General features: G+C 44.6%; 2 protein-coding genes across 2 annotated transcripts in view; one reads left to right on the top strand and one right to left on the bottom strand.

Moving 5' to 3' along the window:
• Positions 1-13,940, bottom strand: part of LOC144698497 (uncharacterized) — a 757,701-nt gene that overhangs the window by 387,125 nt on the left and 356,636 nt on the right. The window lies entirely within an intron of this gene.
• Positions 1-13,940, top strand: part of LOC144697993 (uncharacterized) — a 90,014-nt gene that overhangs the window by 59,094 nt on the left and 16,980 nt on the right. Inside the window, 1 exon segment of the mRNA XM_078569943.1 lies at positions 8,503-9,438. Coding sequence (XP_078426069.1) covers positions 8,503-9,438 — 936 coding nt within the window.

The raw sequence follows: 13,940 nt of genomic DNA, 5'->3' as shown, positions 1-13,940 counted from the left end.
TTGTTCTTGATTTGGACATATATCATCACTGAATGAAAATCCTGTAACTCCTTACCCAACACACCTTCACCACAGTGGCTGCAGCGGTTCAGGAAGAAGGCCCACCAACACCTGACCAACACACAACTGGGGATTGACAATATCTGCTGGTCTTCTTAGTAACACCCAAATACCAAGAATGGAGCTGGCAAAAAAAAATCTCGGATGAAAAGGCACCGTAGGAATATTTACTAAAACAATGTTCTTAAATGAATGGATAGTGTCCGTTTAGAACCTGATCTCCCCCAGAATCTACCTCCCTTGACAGTCTCACGTTGGAAATTGCTGGGCCCGACTGTGTTCCAAAATCCTCGGGTTGAAATACACTCCAGCTCAAACTGATGCAAGAAATAAAGACCCCCATCCAACACCCACCCAAATTCAAACCGGCTCCGAATTGGTCTGTCTGTGTTTCTAGACTCGGTTCCAAAAAAAGCAATAAAACGAAAGCAAAACTCACCAAAGCTGGGTCTGAAATTAAGGGATAAAATACTTTAAATATCTAGCAGGTCAGGCGGCATCACTCGATTGAGAAACAGATGAAGAACGGCCTTCAGATTGCATGAAAACTCTTAGCGACAGCCGCAAAGTAACGGCTGTGAACAATGTCATGCGCCCCAGAAACAGCTCGATCGGAAAGTTGTTCATTTTCCCATTGAAGATCGGTTGTCGCAATGTGCAGGTGGCAACAATGGCGCAGAGAGTTAAGGAGGTGAAGAACTGCAGAAAAATATAGGAAGACATAAAAGGTTTTCAGACTACACGGATAAATTGAAAATTAGATTAGAAATAGTGGGATGAGGGCGGATTGTGTCCCTGCTAATGGAGATAGACCGTATTCGACCTTCCGGAGCATCCTGGGTAGGATTCCCCGCCATTATTACAGAACAATAAGCCGCGCTTCTGCGCTTGCGCACCCACTCCAGGACCGAAACTTCAAGCCATCCAGAATCACCTGAACCTGCTTCCTGAAACTGGGTGTGGGAGAAGCAGGAAGAATGAGGAGAAACATTGTCATCTAACACTCATAGCAACCTCCAAAACACCTTAATTCCCGGGATAGTGAGACAGAGTTCAGAAACACTCACCAACACGATTCCAGTAAAGCATCCACGAGGAAAGGGGGATCAGTGACTGTGCCTGCTCTGATATAGCCCCAGATCAGTCACTCAAACCCCAAACTCCGCCCCGTTCACAGCTCAACCTACGAGCTTGCAGCTTCCTGCACCTTGACCCCGCCCTGCCCAGGGTGTGACAATCCAAGGTGAGTCATTTGTGTAACCAGGGGAGTGGGGGAGGGGTGACCTCCCGCCTTGTGCTGTGTCTCAAATGCATGCTTCCTCTCCTCCCCCAGGGCATTCTAAACACTGCATGCAGACGGCTGGTGGACCTTGGGGATCTTCACTGACCTGCACCCAACTCACGATTCACTCTGTGAACAGCTGTTGTTCTATTATTCTGCCACACTTTCAAGTAAACATCTTCTATCATACAAGTCTTGTTTAAAACTTGTTTAATTGCAGGGCAAATGAACAAAGGCAGGGAGGTGGCACTCGGTAAATATTTCCTTTTTGGGGATAATTTCGACACGACGGGCCGAGCGGCCTTCTACTATGCTGTAACCATTCTATTATCTTCTGAGGTGTCTTTATCCCGCTGCTCCATTGCCAGTGATTCCCGGCTTCTGCTATTGTCTCTGGCTCCCTGTATAACCAAGTAATTCCCCGACTTTCCCATGCTCACCCTGTGCAGTGTGTGTCAGATTTCCTCCGGACAGCTCCCCCCATCACCGCCCCGTCCCATTTAACTATCAGCAGCTTTCTGTTTTTCTGGCTTTAGTTAAATCTTAAGAATTTCAGGATTTAGCTTCAAACTCGCCTTAACTGACTGTCATAAATCTGAAACTCTTTGCCCCACACACAAGGAACGATTATTGTGTTAAAAGCCAGAACTCAAAATGCAGCTACTATTCTCCAGATTTCACCACTTCTCCAGATTCTTCTATTTATGCACAACAGACCCGAATGGGGTTAGTTGGAAATTTAATCGTTTATTACAAAGTGAAAAGGGGACTCTTTACTCCTGAAGTTCAACAATTTTATGTCCTAATCTCTGGCCCCATTTTGTTTCTCTGTTTTCCTCTCTCATTGTGCTCTTTATTTTCTTTACTTTACATTCAGACGATTGCTAACGTGCCATTCACACCTCGTAGAGACACATCTTTTGTATTTTACTTGTCCCATTACCACTCCCTTTGATCTCGCATCATGAGAACTTCTGTCAGTTGATCTCTCCAGCCCTGTAGCCTTTCACAGACCCTTCCTTGTGTTTTTCTTCCCACCTCCCACCTTTCACTTGCTCACAGACCTGAAACGTTAATTCTGTTTCTCTCTCCACAGATTCTTCCAGACCTGCTGAGAGTTTCCAGCTTTTACTGATTTTTATCTCAGATTTTAAGTCTCCACAATATTTCCATTTTGTACAAAGCCGACACCGTGACTGATTATGCTGATTAACAAAGTAATTCATACATTCATTTCTTATTTGTAATTTATTTCTTGATCTGTGATTAATTATTGAGCTATTTATCAGTCATCAGTGCCTGTAAATGTGGTTACAATTTCATCACTTCCCTGGTTTTCCTCACACTCCCTGGCACGAATATTAAATCCTTATTAATCTTAAATGGAAAGATCAGCCCAACACCGACAGATGAGTCAGTTTAACCTCAGTGTGGGAAAGGGTTTATAAGTGGTTATTCAGGGCAAAATTAACAGACTTTTGGACAAATGTAGATGAATTAAGAAAGGCCAGCACGGATTTCTTAAAGCAAATCGGGTTGAATGGACTTGCTTGAGTTCTTTGATGAGTTAACAGAGTAGGATGATGTGAGTAGTACGGTAGATGTGCACATGAACTTCTAAAAGGGGTTTGATAAGGTGCCAAGTAACAGGCTTGTCAGCAAAGTTAAAGCCCACGGGGCGGAGGCAGCATGGGTACGAAGTTGACTGAGTGACAGGAAACAAAAAGGCCGCCCACATAATGGTGGGAATTTCACGCTGTGATATGGGTCAAATAAATCAACTTTGGGAGGGAAGAGGGAGGGAAGAGGGAGGGGAAGAGGCGGGAAAAGGGGGGGAAGGGTGGGGAAATGGTGGGGGGGGGAGGGGTGGGGGGGGGGAGACCGGGGGAAGGGGGAGAAGAGGGAGAAAGTGCGAGGGAAGAACAGAAGGATAGGTCTCTAAAAGGCTGCAGGGCGGGAGAGATTAACTGACAAAAGGTTTCATGACGCAAGGTCAAAGGGAGTGGGAATGGGACAAGTAAAAACACAAAAGATGTGCCTAGATGAGGTGTGGATGGCACTTTCGCAACCGTCTGAATGTAAAGAAAATAAAAAGCGGAATGAGAAAGGGAACAAAGACACAAAGAAACAAGAAGCAAAATGAGGGCAGAGATAACGATAGAAAATTGTTGAACTCAATTTTGATTCCTTAAGGCTGTAAAGTGCCCCAGAAGATCGAAATCACTGGGGATGGAGCAGCGGGATAAAGACACATCAGAGATTCATAGAATTATCGCAGCACAGAAGGAGGCCATTCGGCCCGTCCTGTCTGTGTTGGCCCACTGAAGGGACAATTTACCTCAAGCTACGGCCCTGCCTTTGCCCCATAGCCCAGCAATTAACCAAGATTAAACAAGTCTGAAGCAAGATTTGTATGAAAGATGATGTTTACGCGAAGCGGTAGCAAAAAAATGAAAATCAATTGGTTCACACAGTGAATTGAGGGAGGGCGCAGCATAATGTACCCGCACAGGTCATTGAGGTTCCCGAACGGCCATCAGCCGTCTACATGCAGTGTTTAGTGGGCCCTGGGGGAGGGGAGGAAGAATCCATTTGGGACACAGCACAGGGCGGGAGGCCACCCCTCCCCCACTCCCCTGGTGACACAAAGGACTCACCTTGGACTGTCCATACCTGGACAGGGCGGGGTCAAGGTGCAGGAAGCTGCAAGCTGGTAGGTTGAGCTGTGAACTGGGCGGAGTTGGGGGTTTGAGTGACAGGTCTGGGGCTATATCAGAGCAGGCACAGTCACTGCTCCCCCTTTCCTCGTGGATGTTTTACTGGAATCGTTTTGGTAAGTGTTTCTAAACTCTGTCTCACTATCCCGGGAATGGAGGTGGATTGGAGGTTGCTGTGAGTGTTAGATTATATTGTTTCTCCTCATTCTTCCCGCTTCTCCCACTCCCAGTTCCAGGCTGCAGGTCCCGGTGGTTCTGGATGCGAGACAGTTATTTTTATCCATTTTCCGTTTATCTGTGTAGTCTGCAAATCTGTTTGTCTTCCTGTATTTTGCTGCAGTTCCACACCTCCCTGGCTCTCACTGAGCCATTGTTGCCACCTGCAGATTACGACGAGCGACCTTGGATTAGAAAAATAGACAATCGAGCGGTTTCTGGAGCACAGAACATTGTGGGAACATTGACCGCCATTTGTCAACGGCTTTCACTGAGAGTTTTCGTTCAGTCTGAAGGCAGGTCAGTGACCTGAGCCCCTTTCTCGGTTTCTTAATCGTTTTTTTCTGCCTGACCTGCTGGATATTTAAAGCATTTTACATTTTAATTTCAGATCCAACATTGCAGTTTTGCTTTCGTTTTACTGTTTTATAGAACCGAGTCTTGAAACACAGATAAAATCAAAAGACTGCTGGGAAATTGCTGAGCCCGAGGACTTTGGAACCCAGTCGGGCTCAGCAATTTCCAGTGTGAGACAGGCAAGGGAGGTAGATTCTGGGTGAGATCAGTTTGCTAAACGGACACTATCCATTCAACTTAAGAGTATTGTTCTAGTAACAAGTATTTCTGTCGTGAATTTGTATCGAAGATTTTTTGTTAACTCCATTCTTGGTATTTGGGTGTCACTAACAAGACCAGCAGATATTGTTAACCCCCAGTTGTCTGTTACAAATGCAAAAAGTGCTTGAAAAACTCAGCAGGTCTGATAGCATCTGTGGAGAGAAAGGCAGAGTTAACGTTTCCGTATGAGTCTTCAGAGCTAAAGGGAAGTAGAAACGTGGTTAAATATGTACTGTTTAAGGGGAGGGGTGGTGAGTGGAACAGGTGAAACAGATAGAAGGCCAGTGATAGGTGGAGGTAAGGGAGAGATTGCAAAGATGTCATAAGCAAAAGGTCAAGAGTTGTTAACAGTGGTGGCACTGGCTAAAGGAGGTGCTAATGGTGACATTAAGAGTGGAATGTAGAATATGATAATGGCTGGACTAGGGTAAGCACTCTGCAAAGTGAAAGATGGTCCGAGTGGGGGTGGGGTGGTGGGGGGGAGGGGATGGTAGTGTGGAAAAAAATCGAAAATAGTCTGAAAGCTAGGGATAAAACAATGAATAAAAATTGAAGTAAATTTAAAAAATAATAATAATGTAAATAAGTGGGGAAAAAATTAAATTGAAAAATAAAAATGAATATAGAAAAAAGGTGGATCAAAAATGGGTGGGGAGGGAGGAGTGAGTTCATGATCTGAAGTTATTGAACTCAATATTAAGTCTGGAAGGCTGTAAAGTGCATAATCGGAAGGTGAGCTGCTGTTCCTCCAGTTTATGTTGAGCTTCACTGGAACATTGCAGCAAGCCAAGGATGGAGATGTGGGCATGAGAGCAAGGTGGAGTGTTGAAATGGCAAGCGACAGGGAGGTCTGGGTCTTGCTTGCGGACAGACTGAAGGTGTTCCGCAAAGAGGTCACCCGTCTGCGTTTGGTCTCTCCAATCTAGAGGAAACCGCATTGGGAGCAAGGAATGCAGTAGACTAAATTGAGGGAAGTGCAAGTGAAGTGTTGCTTCACTTGAAAGGAGTGTTTGGGCCCTTGGACAGTGAGGAGGGGGGAAGTAAAGGGGCAGGTGTTGCACCTTCTGTGGTTGCATGGGAAGGTGCCGTGGGAGGGGGCGTTGAGGTGTAGGGGGTGATGGCGGTGTGGACCAGTGTCTCCCGGAGGGAACAGTCCCTATGCAATGCTGACAGGGGGGTGAAGGGAAGGTGTTTGGTGGTAGCATCATGCTGGAGTTGGCGGAGAGTATTCCTTTGAATGCGGAGGCTGGTAGGGTGAAAAGTGAGGTCAAGGAGGACCCTATCATGGTTCTGAGAGGGAGAGGAAGGCATGAGGGCAGAGGCATGGGAAATGGGTCAGATACAGTTGAGGGTCCTGTCAACCACCCTGGGTGGGAAAACCCGGTTATGGAAGGAATACATGTCAGAGGAATGGTTTTGCAAAATGGCATCATTGGATCAGATATGATGGAGGCAAAGGAACTGAGAGAATGGGATGGAGTCCTTACAGGAAGCAGGGTGTGAGGAGCTGTAATTAAGGTAGCTGTGGGAGTCGGTGCACTTGTAATGGATATTGGTGAACAGTCTATCACCAGAAATTGAGACAGAGAAGTCAAGGAAAGGAAGGGAAGTGTCAGTGATGGACCACGTGCAAGTGATGGAGGGGTGGAAATTGGAAGCAAAATTGATAAAAAAAAAATTTCCAGGTCCGGACAAGAGCATGAAGCAGCACCAAAACTGTCATCGATGTACCAAAAAAAGAGTTGTAGGAGGGGGCCTGAGTAATACTGGAACAAGGAATGTTGCACATACCCCAAAGGGACAGGCATAACTGGGGCCCATGCGGGTACCCGTAGCCATACCTTTTATTTGGAGGAAGTGAGCCAAGTTTAAGGAGAAATTGTTCAGTGAGAGAACTAGTTCAGCCAGACGGAGGAGAGTAGTGGTGGATGGGGGTTGTTCGGGCCTCTGTTCAAGGAAGAAGCGGAGAGCCCTCAGACCATCCAATCCCTCTACACCTCCATCCCCCAACAACTCTGAAGAGTCATACGGACTCGAAACGTTAACTCAGTCTTTCTCTTCACAGATGCAGCCAGACCTGCTGAGTTTTTCCAGCGTTTTTTGTTTTTGTTTCAGATTTCCAGCATCCACAGTATTTTGCCTTTATCCCAGTTGTGTGTTGATCAGGTGTTGGTGGACCTTATTCCTGAACGGCTGCAGTCATTGTGGTGAGGTGCTCCCACGATGCTGTTTGGTAAGGTGTTAAAGGATTTTCACTCAGTAATGATATATGTCCAAATTAACGACAACTTGTATTTATTTAGCACCCTGGGTAAAATAAAACCTTCCAATGTAGTTCACAGGAATATTATTGTGCAATATTTAGTATTGAGGCACATAAGGAGACATCAGGGCAGATTATCAAAAGCTTGGTCATAAGGTAAGTTATAAGAAGAGTCTTAAAGGATGAGAGAGAGTCAGAAAGGTGAAAGGACGGAATTCCAGAGCTTATGGCTTGGACATCTGAAGGCACGGTCATCAATGGTGGGTCAATTAAATCAGGGATGCTCAATAGGCCAGAACTAGATTAGCCCAAATATCTGGGAGGGATGTAGGTTGGAGGATATTATAGAGATAGTGAGGGTCGTGACACTGAAGGATTTCAGAACAAGGTTGAGAATTTGAACATTGGGGTTCTGCTTAACCAGCAACCTATTTAACTCAGTGAGCACAGGGTTGTTGCATGAACGAGATTTGGTGCAAGTAAAGACTTGGTATGCAGAGTTTTGAATGACTCCATCTTTACGTGGGCAAATCAAAATAGTTCAGTTTAGAGGGAACAAAGAAATGGATGAGTTTCAGCAGCAGATGAGCTGAGGCAGGAGTGCATTTAGGCAAAGTTACTGAAGTGGAAAGAGACAATCTTAGTGGTATGTGGTCAGAAGCTTGGGGTGAAGTGTGACACCAAGATTGTGAACAGTCTAGTTCAGCCTCAAAGAGATGGCATTGATGGCTAGGGAATGGAGTTTTTGGCGGGGACTGAAGACAATGGCTTCACTCTTCCCAATATTTGAATGGGGGAAATTTCTGTTCATCCAGTACTGGATGTCAGACAAGTCAGGACGGTGTGTGACTTGGAGGTGATGGTGTTCACATACACATGCTACCCTGGGCCTTCGATGTGATAGAGGATGAGGGTTTTGAGATTTTGTCAAAGAGCTGTTAGAGGTTTAGATATATTCAATCGCTCTCCTTCTGCCCCCCATTCTCCCACCTCCCTCCCTCTTTCCTCCCACAGATTCTGGAGTTTTATATAGGTCCTGGCCACTTGGCAAGTTTCCTTCCCTGAAGGACATTAGTAGACAATTGTGTTTTTACAGCAATCAGCAGCTTTCATGGGCACTTGTTCCTAGTGCTGGCCCCACAAATTACCGGATTCATTCAGATCAGCTTCACAACCTGCCTTTGTGTTTTTGTGGGTTCTCTCTCACTCACCTTTGTTTGTTTTAAACTATTTTCACAGGGTTTGCAGTCCGGAATCCCAAACCCAACATCACATCAGGATTTGAGGGTGTCGCCCAATTTATCGTAACCCAAATATCATCAGATTTTAAATATGGAAGTTAAAAGCACCATTCACGGTGGAGAGAAACCGTACACATGCTCTTTTTGTGGACGAGGCTTCAGCCGATCATCTGACCTGTCGAAACACAAGCGCAGTCACACTGGAGATAATCCATGGAAATGTGGGGACTGTGGAAAGAGGTTCAATTATCCATCCCAGCTGGAAATTCATTGGCGTTCTCACACTGGAGAGAGGCCTTTCACATGTTCAGTGTGTGAGAAGGGATTTTCTGATTCATCCACCCTACAGAGACACCTGCGAGTTCACACTGGGGAGAAGCCATTCACCTGCTCTGAGTGTGGGAAGGGATTCGCTCAGTTGTCCACCCTGCTGAATCACCAGCGAGTTCACACAGGGGAGAGGCCATTTACCTGCACTGTGTGTAAAAAGGGATTTGCTGATTCATCCACTCTACTTAAACATAAGCGATTTCACACTGGGGAGAGGCCATTCACCTGCTCCGAGTGTGGGAAGGAATTCACTCAGTCATCCCATCGGCTGAGACACCAGCGGGTTCACACTGGGGAGAGGCCATTCATCTGCTCCACGTGTGGAAAGGGTTTTTCTGATTCAACTACCCTACTGGGTCACCAGAGAGTTCACACTGGAGAGAGGCCATTTACCTGCTCCGACTGTGGGAAGGGATTCACTCAGTCATCCCATCTGCTGTCACACCAGCGAAATCACACTGGGGAGAGGCCGTTCATCTGCTCCGAGTGTGGGAAGGGATTCACTCAGTCATCCCATCTACTGAGACACCAGCGTGTTCACACTGGGGAGAGGCCGTTTACCTGCTCCGAGTGTGGGAAGGGATTCACTCAGTCATCCACCCTGCTGAGACACCAGCGAGTTCACACTGGAGAGAGGCCATTTACCTGCTGCGAGTGTGGGAAGGGATTCATTCGATCATCCCACCTGCTGAGACACCAGCGAGTTCACAAGTAACTGCTTGGCTTGGATTTAGTTCCTAATGATCTTCTTGTCTGAAGCATATTCAGTGGAGTGTGTTTCTTCTGATGTTAATAAACTCCAGTCCAGTTACAGATTCTGTATAAAATTCAAATAAATCAGCTTTATGTTAAACACAGTGTGTTGAGTCTTTTTAAGATCTCTACCACAAGTTTCTTCCTTTTAAAGGTCTCTGCCTCTTCTCTGTCTCCTCTATCCTCACCTCAAACATGTGTGAGGAGCTCATGGTGCTTGTTTGTCACTAAGATTCAGACAACCCGATCAGCTGCATCTGCTGCTTCCCTCACCTCCACTAGCCCAACGGGAAAATTGTCTCTAAAGATTCCCCCTTGTCAGAGCCCTGAACTCACATGTTTCTCCCCATCTCCTCTCATATTCTCTCAAAGCTCTCTGTGTGCACCACCTGCTCCCTCGACTCTATTCCTACAAAACTACATACCACTGAACTTCCCCATGCTTGCTGACATTGTCAATGGTGCTCTTTTCAGGTACTGTCCCTCTCTCCTTTAAATCTTCCACTATTACAACTGTCCTTAAATAAAAACAAACTCTTCACTCCTCCATCTTTGCATGCTGTCGCCCCATCTTCAGCCTCACTTTCCTTTCAACGAACCTTAAACGTTTTGATATCTCTCAAATCCGTGTCCATCTTTCACAGAACTCCAGATTTGAATCCCTCCAATCAGGTTTCTGCCCCACCACAGTTCCAAAACAATTCCTATCAAAGCCACAAATGACATCATTTGCAGCTGTGACAAAGGTAATCCTTCCCTTCTGGTCCTTCGCAACCTGTCTCACCTTCTGGGAGCGGAGACAGGCAGACATGCGAGGGACACCTCTACTCGGGCAGTGGGCTGAGTTTGAAAACAATCCAAGAGTGACATCAGAGGGAAACTGTAAGTTCATTGGTTGATGAGAAGCTGCTATTAGGGAGTGTGTTTAAATAGCTTAGAACTAGAAAAACGTTTCATTTATAAAGAAGTAGTTACTTGGATTTCAGTAAGGAACAGTAGCAATAGGGAATTAAATTTAAATCAAGTCAAAGTGAAATTGTGTACTTAAGTAAACCAAAGCAAGATGAAGTTAGCGGAAGTGTAGTAACATTACGTTTCTAGTAATTTATTCTACTTACTCTAAGTCTAATAAATTAGAAGGAAATAAAATTGGCAACAGGAAGTAGTAATGAGACGAGAAGGCAGGAGAAACAAAGCAGAGCATTGAGTATGCTTCGAATACGGAATTATGTCAAAAAGACAAAGTCAAGGGCTCTCTACCTGAATGCGTGCAGCACTTGCAATAAGGTAGATGATCTAAATGCACATAGAGAGGTAAATGGGTATGGTATTATTGCCATTATGGAAACATGGCTGCATGGTGACCAAGACTAGGAACTGAATATTCAAGGATATTCGACATTCAGAAGGACAGGCAAGAAGGGAAAGGAGGTGGAATTGTGCTAATAAGAGATGAGATCAGTGCATTAGTAAGGGAGGATCTCAGTTCAGAAGAACAATGTGTGGAATCTGTTTGGGTGGAGCTAAGAAACAGCAAAGGGCAGCACAGACATTGGTTGGAGTTGTTTATAGGCCACCAAATAGTAATGGCAATGTATTAATCAGGAGATGAGAGAAGCATGTAGCATAGGCAATACAGAAATCATGGGTGACTTCAATCTGCATATAGACTGGGTAAACCAATTGAGCACTAATGCGGTGGAAGACGAGTTTCTGGAATGTGCTGGGGATGGTTTTCAAGAGCAATATGTTGAGGAGCCAACTAGAGGATAGGCTCTTTTAGATCTCACATTATGTAAGGAAATAGGACTAATTAATAATCTTGTTCTTAAAGAACCTTTCAGGATGAATGAATACAACTTTGCAGTATTTTATATTATGTTTGAAAATGTGGTCGTTCACTCTGAAGCAAGGGTGCTCAAGATGAGTGAAGGAAATCATGAAGGCATGAGTGACAAATTGGCTGACATAGAATGGGAAAATACATTAAAATGTACATAGGCAATATATAGTCGTAAAAGAATAATTAAATAGTTTACAGCACATACACGCTTCTTCAAGGTGCAAAACCCCCAAAAGGTCACTCAACCATGGCTGACAAAGGAAGTTAAGGATTGTATGAGATTTAAAGAAAAGGCTTATAAAGTTGCAAGAAGTAGTTGTAAACCTGAGGATTGGGAGGTTTTTTAAGAATACAGCAAAGGCAATTGGTAAAGAAAGGGAGAGTAGCAAATGTATGCAATCTAGAAAAAGATGAAAACAGACTCTAAAAGCTTCTATATGTATGGATTAGGCAAATGTGGGTCCATTGCATGCAGAGTCAGGAGAATTCATGATGGAGAATAGAGAAATAGCAGAGAAACCAAATGATAAATTTGTGTCTGTCTTCACTGAGGAAGATACAGGAAATCTCCCAAATTTCGAGATCCAAGGGACTAGGGAGAATAAGGAGTTGAAGGACATTAGTATATGTAAGTATGGGATTGAAAGTTGATAAGTCACCGGGACCTGATATTCTCCATCCTGGAGTGTTGAAAGAGGTGGCTATAGAGATAGTGGATGCATTGGTGATCACCTTCCAAAATCCTATAGATTCTGGAATTGTTCCTCAAGATTAGAAGGTAGCAAATGTCGCCTCATTATTAAAGAAAGGAGAGAGAGAGAAAAAAGAACTACAGACCTGTTAGCCTTACACCAGCAGTAGGGAAAATGCTAGAATCTATTATAAAGGATGTGATAAATGGATACTGGGATAATCATGATCTGATTGGGCATGGTCAGCATGGATTTGCGAATGGGAAATCATGTTTGACGAACTTGTTGGAGATTTTTGAGGAAGCTACTAACAAAATTGATAAAGGAGAGTCGATGGACGTAATATACTTGATTTTCAGAAGGCTTTTGTTAAGATCACCGACAGGAGGTTGATTAACAATATAAACGCACATGCGATAGGAGGCAATGTACTGGCATGAATTAAGGATTGGCGAACAGGCAGAAAGCAGAGTATGAATAAAGGGGTAATTCTCACATTGGTAGGCTGTGACTAGTGGAGTACCGCAAGGATCAGTACTTAGGTCCCAGATGGTCACAGTATATATCAATGATTTGGATGTGGGGACCAAATGTAATACTTCCAAGTTCATGGACGATACAAAGCTAGGCTGGAATGTGTGTTGGGAGGAAGATGTAAAGCAGCTACAGGAGGATTTGGACAGACGTAGTGAGTGGGTAAGAACATGACACATGGAATATAATGTGGAAATATGTGAGGTTATCCACTTTGGTAGAAGGAACAGGTGTGCAGAGTATTTCCTGAATGCTAATAGATTAGAAAGTCTAGATGTACAAAGGGACCTTGGTGTCCTTGCCCATAAGTCACTGAAGGCTAGCATGCAGGTGCAGCAAGTTGTTAGGAAGGCGAATGGAATGATAGCCTTTATCACAAGAGGATTTGAGTACAAGAGTAGTGAAGTGTTGCTTCAATTGTATAGAAGCTTGGTTAGATCACACCTGGAGTACTGTGTGCAGTTTTGGTCCCCTTACCTCAGAAGGATATTATTAGAGGGAATGCAACGAAGGTTCACCAGGCTTGTTCCAGGGATGGCGGGGCTGTCTTATGAAGAGAGATTGGGCAAACTGAGCCTGTATTCTCCAGAGTTTCGAAGCATGAAAGGCGATCTCATTGAAACCTACAGAATACTTAAAGAAATAGACAGGGTTGATGCAGGTCAGATGTTTCCCCTGGTTGGGGAGTTGAGAACCAGGGGACAAAATTTCAAAATAAGGGGGAAGCTACTTAGGGCCAAGGTGAGGAGAAATTTCTTTACTCAGGCGGTTGTGAATCTTTGGAATTCTCTACCCCAGAGGGCCGTGGAAGCTCAGTCATTGAGTGTGTTTAAGGTAGAGATTGAGATTTCTAATTAACAATAATGTAAAGGGTTATGGGGATAGTGTGGGTAAAAGGTATTGAAGTGTTTGATTGGCCATGATCGTATTGAATGGTGGAGCAGGCTGGACGGGCTGAATGGCCTTTTCCTGTTCCTATGTTCCTATGTCTGCGGTGGGACCCATCCCCCCAGGCCTTGGCTTCCGTGTGATGTTCTGAATGATGACAGTACTAACCTTCACCCTGTCCTAACCCTCCTTCCAGTTCATTTATTGAAACCAGGGACCCTCCTTATTCTAAGGTAACGGAAAAATACTGCGGTTGCTGGAAATCTGAAACAAAAACAAAAAATGCTGGAAAAACTCAGCAGGTCTGATAGCATCTGTGGAGAGAAAGACAGAGCTAACATTCCGAGATCGTATGATTCTTCTTCACAACCTTGTTCTAATGGTGACTTTCCCTGTCTACCTCGTCCTTCCTTGAATTGTTTGTACATCGTTTTAATATGTTCCCACGTTTCACTAACAAATATTGAAATGTCTGCTCCATACCCACAGGGTTTCATCTGTTT

Source organism: Cetorhinus maximus, chromosome 23 (assembly GCF_964194155.1).
Source record: "Cetorhinus maximus chromosome 23, sCetMax3.hap1.1, whole genome shotgun sequence".
Lineage (NCBI taxonomy): Eukaryota > Metazoa > Chordata > Chondrichthyes > Lamniformes > Cetorhinidae > Cetorhinus > Cetorhinus maximus.
Note: the sequence above shows the minus strand (reverse complement) of the source record. Positions and strands in the feature narration are given on the sequence as shown.